At 43.2% G+C, this 9,781-nt stretch overlaps 1 protein-coding gene across 1 annotated transcript; it reads right to left on the bottom strand.

Moving 5' to 3' along the window:
- Positions 1–245: 245 nt before the first annotated feature.
- LOC115608977 lies at positions 246–4,640 on the bottom strand. The gene is made up of 2 exons (XM_030488561.1): positions 2,464–4,640; positions 246–333 (listed from the first exon to the last, which is right to left on the bottom strand). The coding sequence occupies exon 1, from the start codon at positions 4,554–4,556 to the stop codon at positions 3,069–3,071; it is 1,488 nt and encodes a 495-aa protein (XP_030344421.1). The 5' UTR covers positions 4,557–4,640; the 3' UTR covers positions 246–333; positions 2,464–3,068.
- Between the last annotated feature and the right edge of the window lie 5,141 nt (positions 4,641–9,781).

Raw genomic sequence — 9,781 nt, 5'->3', positions numbered from 1 at the left:
CTTGACAGGGTCCCAAAATCACTGCTATTACAATCATTGTGATTGGTCCCATTAGGTAGATATCAGGGTGGTCAGCCATGGTGAATGGTTGAACCATGACGTAAACCAACTTTGCTGTGCCTCTCGTTCCCTCCTTCGTTTTTTCCAGACCTTTCTGCAATTTGGTCATAGTGTCTTTTACTATTCTGGTGTGGTCTGCATATACACAACACTCTTCCTCTAGTGCAGTGCACACTCCCCCTTGCTGTAGAAGCATCAGGTCTGATCCTCTTCCTTGTCATCTTCATTCGTCACTGAGACGTACCGGTTGCGAGGGTGTCCGACAATCCAGTCCTGCGGACAAGAACTCACAATTTTCATTAGTTTTATTCTGATCCTCCTTTAATTCCGCCTTAATACATCTGCTAGGTACCCATCTCAGCAATCCCTCCTTTTCTACTGCTGCATACCCTCTTCCAATTGTACGCAGCCTCCACCCGGATTCCCACTGTAGTTCCCCTGGAAATTTAACTCGCACCTGGGGAAAGGTAGCTACTTGTTGTTTTAAATACTGTTTTTCTATTGGCGAATACTGTTCGTGTCCTCTAATATAGTGATTTAAAGCTAACAGGGCTCGATTTAAGATATTATTTTGTTGATCTGTCGGTATTTTTCCCGAATACCCTTCTTCTTCTCCAAGGATCTTAATTTTTTCCTTGAGCGCACGGTGACCGCGCTCCACAATCCCCTGGCCCTGACAGTTGTATGGGATCCCGTGTTTTAATTCAATGTCCCACTTCTTGCACCAATCTTCAACTAATGTGCTTCTAAAACAAGGCCCATTATCTGTTTTAATCGTTTTTGGGGTTCCCAGCCAGGCCATGACAGTGACCCAGTGTTGTATGACTGTCTTTCCCGTCTGCTTGATGTGTGGTGTGGCCATTATTGCACCGCTATAAGTATCAACTGTAACCGCAAGGTGTTTCCTAGGGGCCATGAGTAAACATTCCGTAAAGTCTGTCTGCCATAACTCTCGTGCTTGCAGCCCTCTAGGATTCACTCCAGCCTCCCATAATGGGGAATGCTGGCAATAGGGACAAGTAGCGACAACTTCCCGAGCTTCTCTAATAGGAATATTACATTCTTTTGCCAATGCTTTTGCACCAATATGTAGCTTCCGGTGTAGTTCACTAGCCTGTTGTAACGTCCACAACCTTTTTGCAGCAGAATCTGCTTTTGTGTTACCTTCCACCAGTGGACCAGGGCAATTTTGGTGGCTATTGATGTGAATCACTGTGACTGTACCAGTTTGCTTTCCTAATGCTTCTTGTAATGCATTTGAAATGTCCCCGTTAGCGTATCCTCCTCTCTTCATTGATTGAACCAATTTGTACACGTACATAGAGTCTGTACAGACATTAATATGTTTTTCAGGAGTTTGTTCAAGCGCTAGACACATAGCTTTTTCCTCTAGCCATTGAACACTCTTCTCTGCTTCTACCCAGATTAGTTTTTCCCATTTATTGGCTTCCTTCCAGACCACCACTGCTGTGTCTGTGACAGAGGATGCATCGGTAAAATATGTCAGCCCAGGCTGGGGATTATCAAGCACTCTCAACTGCAGTGAGGGCTGTAATGCATCCATGTATCTTTTCCAGAGCTCTACCTTTCCTGTCTCAACCTTCCCATGGTATGTACTTAGAGATAATTGCAGCTCTACTTCGTTCTCCATCAGTTCTGTCACCTGTTTTTTAGTCCAGGGCAGCCAGATGACATCTGGTTCCTTGCCAAATGTTTTTCTGCTTGATTTTCTTAAAGATTCCATTACCAAAACTGCAACCTTGCTCCACCTCACAAAGCTGTCATTTCCCTTTGAAGAGTATGCCCACAACAGGGGACACAATTCCTTCTTTCTGTCTTGTCCTAGCATTCCAAAACAGCCTCCTTTGGTAAAGGCCCAGGCTAAAATGATGTCCTTGCCTGGTTGTATGCGAATAAGGGCAAATTTCTCTGTTCTGCGTTGGATTTCTACCAACGCCTTTCGCGCCTCCTCTGTAAGAGTGCATGGTTCCCAAATTTGGTTACCCTTTAGCAGGTCATAAAAAGGTTCCATTAGGTCATTGGGGATCGGAACAAAAGTTCTCAACCATTGAATGGCCCCCACTAGCTTTTGAACATCGTTAAGTGTCTTAATTTCTGGATTTATTTGGATAGGTTGGGCAGTGACCTGCTCTCCCCTAATTTCTGTTCCCAAGTATTTGAGTGTACTACCCTTTTGAATCTTCTCCTCTGCTATGTTTAACCCGAATTGCTGTAAATTGGTCTGCACCTGTTGGAACAAGGAATCCAGGACGGCTCTGTCCTCTGCAGCCATCAGGATATCATCCATGTAATGCAAAACCTTTGTTGAACTCCACTTTTCCCTGATACCCTCCAGCGCCTTAGCCACGTAACGCTGGCACATTGTGGGTGAGTTTTTCATACCTTGTGGCAGGACTGTCCATTGCCAGCGTGTTGCTGGCTCCTCCAAATTGATTGCAGGTAGGGTAAAGGCAAACCTTTTCCGGTCTTCCAGGGCAAGAGGGATGCTGAAAAAACAATCTCGAATATCAATTATTATGATATACCAATCCTGTGGGATAGCAGAAACAAGCGGCAGACCAGTTTGCAAAGGTCCCATCGCTTCCATCTGCGCATTCACAGCTCTCAGGTCATGGAGTAATCTCCATTTGTTTTTGTTTTTCTTTCGAATTACGAATATCGGGGTGTTCCATGGACTAGTAGAAGGCTCAAGATGACCACTTTGAGCTTCTACCTTCACAATTTCCTTGGCTGCTTGTAATTTTTCTTGAGTGAGGGGCCACTGTTCCACCCAAACCGGATCATTCGTCAGCCAAGTAATTCTATCTTGTTGTGGGTCAGGTTGAGCAGTGGCCCCCCCTAAAAATCCTTCATAGTAATTCCCATTTGACGGAGTGCATCTCGGCCTAACAGGGCTTGTTCTATCCTAGCAATAACAGGAGTCACTGTGGCAACCAACTGTTTTCCCTGCTCTTCATCATCTATTATAAACATCATTGGCTGCGAGCTTACAAGAATGTTAGTATCCCCTCCCGCCCCGGTGACCTATCAAAAGTGGACTGTCGGAGGGGATGGGTGGGATCTGTCGTTGCAGCTTGTATGCGGCCTTGCAGTTCGAGATACCATGCCTCCTTCAAAAGAAGGAATAGCAGGCCAGTTAGTACCGCCCTTGCCAGCTGCCTAGCGTCGGCAGGGGCTAGTGGCTGGACGTGGGCGGAGTCGAGCAGCATAGGTGTGGTTTCGCTCGACAAACCTTCCTCTTTTATTGCCTTGTGAAGGGCCTGCACCAACTTAGCGTCTAGGGGCGTCCACATAGCTCCTCCTTGTGGCCCAACCTGAACAGGGAACGCCTGTGGAGGCGCGGCCGCAGGTACAGCTTCTAGGGTTACGCCACTTAGCACACAGTCTTTCGCAATCAAGTTCCAATTTGGCTGCGCCACAGGGGGCGGGGTTTCGCCCAGCCGCTCCAAGGCGCGTCCCCGCATTCCCGCCTGCGCCTCCAGCACATCCATCGCCCTGCCAAGTTCCTCCACAAGGTCCCCCGGTGTCCCACGCCCCTCCTCCCCGGCACCCGAGCCCCGAGGGGGTCCAGCGCCACTCGCCGCAGCCTCCTCATTTTCTGACTCAGAATCAGAACGCAATTCACATCCACCTCCCCGCCATTCCCGCCATGCCGTTTGTTCCTTCGGGGTACTGCGTTCCTTCTTCTGTGCCCCAAAGGACCCTGCGTCACCGCCACCCACACGTTTCAATCCCAGGTCTAATAATTCCTCGTCGTCTAGATGCCTCAGTATCATGCCTGGGAGCGCATCTAGGGGGTCCACATTCTGATTTTTTGATTCACCCGGCCCAGACTCGCCGCCCCTGATTGCAGCGTCCCCTTTAAGACATTGCTTGTTAGGAAGGGCTGCAGACTTGCTGCCCTTGACTGCAGCATCCCCCTTAAGACATTCCTCGTTATAATGAGCTACAGTATCTTTTAACTCCCCCCACGGATATGCCGGTGGTGCGGGGGGCTCCTTTCGCGCAGCCCCTCCTTGCGCACCGGTTGCAGAGGGCTCCTCTTCAGACTCAGTAACAAGAAATGCCTGCGGCTCAGGCAGCTGCTCTATAGATTTATCCTCCACCTCGTCCTCCCCACCATCACCAGGCTCGCCAGTCTGCACTGCCGCTGTTGTAGTGGGAGGTGCAGTTTCAAGCGCGGCTCCCTGTAAGTATAACTGCGCCGTCCCCCACGCCTCCCGATCTTGCCGAGCCCATTGCAATAAGGCCAATAACTTTCCCAGAGTGATGAGAAGATCTGGCTTTCCCGCCAGTGCCTGCTCAATCAGTGTCTGTTTAAGTTGTGGCCAATTTTTGGAATTAAATATCTGAGCAGGGTGACCAAGCACCCCACTGTGAATCAAAGATTCCAGGCACGCCTTAATGCTGCCAGATTTGATACAAATCTTGAAATCCTTTGCCAACGTTTTCAGTACCTTAACCGTCACATCCATGCTCGCGAGCTACACCTCTGCCCTCCGAACGAATCACGTCGGGCTCACCACTTGTTGCTGCGTTGCTTCAGCCAAGACTTGCAGAACTAAGCCAACCCCTGGCTTAGGGCTAGAAGATCACAGACACCAATATGGAGGATGACCAAATAGCGTTTTATTAAACAACAGCAGGTGCTTTATACCTTTCGGCCACACGGAAGTACTTGTTCTGACCCAATCAGAAGGGCAGGTTAACAAATTTTACCTTTTATGGTATTGTCCAGCCTAGCCCCACAATTCCCCTCTCCATGCTATGGGGCTTGTGAGAGTACCTAGGGGGGGGGCTCTCTCTTTCCGTACATCGCGATATCTTCCGGCCGCCATACCTTAACTACCTACAAATACCAAAATTTTCCATTGGTTATTTTGAGAGTACAGTTTTAGCAGCTCCAATGCACCCATTTTAGTTTGTGTGCCCTCAGGACTTGACTCCATTTGTTCTTCAGGGTAGTTTTCACATTGACCTCTCAAGAAATGGAATTCAAATTCTTACACCAGCACAAGTGTAGTAATCTCAGGGAACTGGAGGAGGTTTGCTTGTGGGGCACTGTCAGGTTACTGCAGGCTATCTGCTCTCCCTTCTTACTAGGTGACGGATCCAGAAGAACTGAAGGTGGCAGATAAATACAGATACGTAGATCTTAAACACTTTTTGAGCATGGATTTGTAATTGGAAGGGCATAAAATGGAAATTACAGTTGCAGAACCAACAATGGGAAGTAATTTTCCTTTTTTTTTTTTTTTTTTTTTAGAATTAAGCTTGCTACTGTTCTGAAAGTCAAAATTATTTATGTGTAAGAGGTCTGTATAAATTCATGAGGGGGGTAAGTCCATTAACGGTTATTTAAAATTGAGTCTTTACATTTCTAATTCAGTAAATCTATTAACTGAGTTTTGGCAGAGGATGTGAGGGGGATGCTGGCATTATGCATGCTCTCTTGCTCATACTTTTTCTCTAAGCAGTTTCTGTTTATTACTTGTCAGAAGCACAAGTCTGGGTTGTGTTCATGAGGATAGCAGTTCTTAGTGTCCTACAGGGCAAAAGCACAGAGCCTCTGTGGGTTTGCCCAGCCTGCTAGCAAAGAGTCTAATGCGCACCAGCCTTCACCTGGGATTTAATTTCTTTTTTTTATTTCTTTTTTTTTAACTTAATACAAGAGATTTCTGGGGGTTCAGCACCTGCAGAACATGTGCCTTTGTGCTAATGTACATTGTGCTTTTCTGTGCAAAAGCAGTCTAGTCTGTTTTGGCTACCAGTGTCTGGTAACAACGGTTTGCAGCCTAACCCACTCAAGCCAACTTCTATATATGCCCCTACTCCACCATGGCCCTCTGACCGCAGTCTCCCTGATCACCCTGATCTTAGCATATCTTAAGCATATCTTTCCAACCCAGTTCTCATCTTTGCATTTTATGTAGTTGTGTTACATTCCCATTTTTTCATTGTCTTTGAAACATCAAAAATAAAGTCACTCAGCTTGATCTCACAGATAAACAGCAGACTTGATTTATTGAGTCTTAAAAAATGAACTGGTCATGGAAGAAGAAAAAACCAAAACCCCAGCTCATTCTAATGTAATGTCGAAACATGCAAACTATTTGGCATGTTTAACACCAAATAGTACTCCTTCTGCTTTAATTTCTGTGTACAATTGACTAATAATAATATGTTTTGAAAGCAAGGCTTGTCTTGCATTTTAATCTGTATAATCAATCTATAACCAAGAAATAATGATCCTGATCCCATATATTCTTTTTTGTGTAGAAAGAAGTAAGAATAACATAGGCATTAAAATACTACTTGTGAGAGGAGTCTGTTGGTGTACAACTAATTACTGCTTTTTAAAATAAAACAGTTCTAGCTTCTGTGGAACATGTCAGCCCGTTCTTGAAGGAGTTGGCACCAGAAGCCAACAGACAGAAGGAGGAGGAAGGGGAACTACAGCTCATGTGAATGGTTTCTCAGGGGAAGCCAGCTGGCTTGGGCTTCTTGGGAACTCATGGGAATTGCTGCCAGGTAGCAGTGATTTGTTGTCTCCTGGAAGCTGGAAGCATCTCTAGGGGAGGATGGGTGGTGGCATAAACTGTCCAGGTAGTTGGCAGGGGTAGCCTGCTGGGGCAGCCCATGGTGACCTGCTGGGTTTCAGGAGGGCTATCAAAGTATGTCCTGTGCTTGGGGTTTCTCCTGAAGCTGTCACAGAAGCAGTGAGGGAATACTTACTAGGGAGTGACAGCAGCAAAAGGCAGCAGAGTCAAAAGTGCTTCTATTGAGTTATGAGAACTGTGTCCATGAAGGATGGTGGGCAGCTCTGCTAAGGGGTTTCACAGAATGGGACACTTTGATTCTTATTGGCACATATTAACTTTAGGGATTTTAGTGTTCTCCTTGTGCAGGATAGAAAAACAGGAAAATACATCAGTAATATCTAGGAAGTTGTTTCTTAGTATTTTGCAATAGTATTTTTTAGAAAGAATAAATTGTAATCAAACCTTTATGCACATCCACTTTAATAGTCTCTCTCTATATCTCAATGCATTAATTACTTGGAGTCCAGATTTATCTCTTAATGTAGTAACTGCAATTCTAAAATATCTGTTGAAAATCTACACTTCTAATGGTATGCTGCCTCAGACTTAGTCTAAAAACATACGTTAGCTTCTGAAATTAAAATAGATTAATATTATTTCTTTATTCCTATCTCCAACATTAGAAGCACCTTGTTTTTAATAAACTTGAGGGTGAATGAGAAATAGTTTTGTTCCTGTGACTAATACAGAAATGGGTTTCTGTCCTCAAATGTATAGTCTATGTGCAAATGAAAATTAATTTTAAACTTGGAAAAGCTTTATTGATGCTTTAAAATGGAGTGAGAACAACAAAGTTCCTTACATTGAACTCAGACAAATGGAGATATGCTATTAGTTTTAGTAAGTCAGTAACTTAATAATTACTGTAAATTATATGCCGCAATAATCCCTGAGTATTACTCATTATAAGCAGTTAGTCAATGACATGATAAGCTAAAATGTAAGTTGATAAGGAAGGTGGTTAAATTTGGTAGTGACTGATTTCCCACAAAATACCGCATGATGATTTATATGCTTTGCAGCAGTTAGCAACAATTTTGAAAATGTTGTCTGCGTCTAGTGACTCTTTCACTAGAGAAAAACTAAAGATATGCAAAAATCAAAAGTGTTATTTGGATTATTTGAAAAATATTGTTGAGACCATCAATGCGTATTAATACATAAAAAAATCCACCCATGATCAAGAACGCAATGAAATGAAAAGGTTTAACACTATTGGCTTCATTAGACAATCAGAAATAATTTCTTAGTCTGTACAATGTGTTCTTAAGTTTGCTGGTATTACTAGTATGTCATAAATAAGGCTTGAATATGCACAGACGCAAACTCAAAAAATTGGTTGGATTTGATTTTGTATTTTTGAGTTCTAGGTGTTTTTTCAAATATTTGACCTTGACTTCCATCAGTTATTTAGGATTTGGGTGCCCTTACTATTCTTACCTCCTGTGCTGCAGAACCCCTTGAGGTTGTGTATTGAGTCAATGTGTAATGTGCAATGTTTTTTCCTCATTATTTATGTTGATCATACTTTATGACTTTGGTATGCCACCACTACTGGTTGTCAGGATTTGATTTACTTTGTCTGTACAGTTTCAGACTAGCAGAAAAAGAGATCCTGCCTAGTTCTGCACTGTGGTGAGCCAGGCTGTCCAGTGTCTATGCCCGATGATTGCAAAGCAAGAGTAGGTCGTAACTGAATCCAGTTGCCATAAGGCTTTTTAAAATAAACATGTAAACAGCTGAGCAAATCATTTTATTACTTTAAGATGGGTGCTATGTTGTAGGCAGCAGCATATATGTGAGAAAACAGTTCTGAGATGGTGACCATAGTGTCAAGGTCTGTTGCCTAAGTCCTGGGGCTAGGTGGTCACTTTGCATTTGCTTTGGTGGAGTAGGCCTCTGAAATGTGTCTTTGTGGCCTTGCCCTATCAGAAATGCAACATGATAGGATTACAACAGAAAAGGCTGACAAGGATTACAAGAGCACCTGTAACTGGTATTCAGTATAGCATTTTAAAACACATGTTCATTTAGCTAGCAGTGTTAGCAATCTAACTGGTTTCCGGAGGACTCTGTACAAATTGATTTTGAATTATCATGTCTGATTTGAGTCTTTGCTCAGTGTCTAGAGTGTTGTGTGCCACAGTGCAGAACAGGTTCAGTAGCAGCTTTGGGTTTGTGTTGCTGAGTGGACACAAAATCTGTGTCTCACAGTGACCCACAACAGCCAGTTATACCCTCCTAGGGAGGGGCTTTGGTCCCATATCCCAGGAACACTAAACACACTAACTGATATACCCTGGAAGCTGTAATTACAGTGCAGGAACAGATCCCTTTTATCCTTCTGTCTGCTTCAAAGCCCCTTTTTCATCATTTGGTAAACCTATGAAGGAAGAATAGGGGGGTAGCATTAATAACTGTCAAGCCTCTTGGACCATTTCTTAGATATCTGCAAGCTCCCAGCCTAGCCCAAGCTTTCCCATTGAATGGTCTAACTAGGCGTAATTAAATTTAGTATCATATATAGAAGCTACTTGCTCCTGCCTGAACTTTGTCTAAAGATTTATCATTGTAATATGATTATACCAATAATTTTGTTGAGTTTGTCCTAACTCAAAATGTTTTTGCTAGCCAGAACAACTGTTTGCCAACTTGGTAAATTATCTTCTACTTGTATTAAATGGAAAAATTATGTAAACTGAAAACACAGAGTAATAACTGTAAAGAACAATAATTTCAATGACTTGAACAGAGATGGCCAATTACTTAATAACTTCTTCATATGGAGAGGGAGTCTTTTGCTAGGGATCTCTTCATACCCTCAGATTAAAACTGCCTAAATTCTCAGTCTTCTTTAAATTAGACCTAGAAGATGAATGAATTATGACTAAATGAGAGTAAAGTATATAATAATACTCTAAAATGGAAAACTTTGAGACGTGATGCTTAACTAAACCTACCTTTGTCTTGGTATTCTTCCATAACGTGTGTTTAATTGAGAAAGTAAAAACTGTAAATTAAATTTTTTATTTTTTATTTTTATTTTTTCAGAAAAAAATAGCTTTTTTCATCAACATGGAGAACTTGGCAGAAGTTTG

Source organism: Strigops habroptila, chromosome 5 (genome assembly GCF_004027225.2).
Source record: "Strigops habroptila isolate Jane chromosome 5, bStrHab1.2.pri, whole genome shotgun sequence".
Lineage (NCBI taxonomy): Eukaryota > Metazoa > Chordata > Aves > Psittaciformes > Psittacidae > Strigops > Strigops habroptila.
Note: the sequence above shows the minus strand (reverse complement) of the source record. Positions and strands in the feature narration are given on the sequence as shown.

Coding starts and splice junctions, on each gene's coding strand:
- LOC115608977 (XM_030488561.1), bottom strand. CDS start 4,556: ATGGATGTGACGGTTAAGGTACTGAAAACGTTGGCAAAGGATTTCAAG.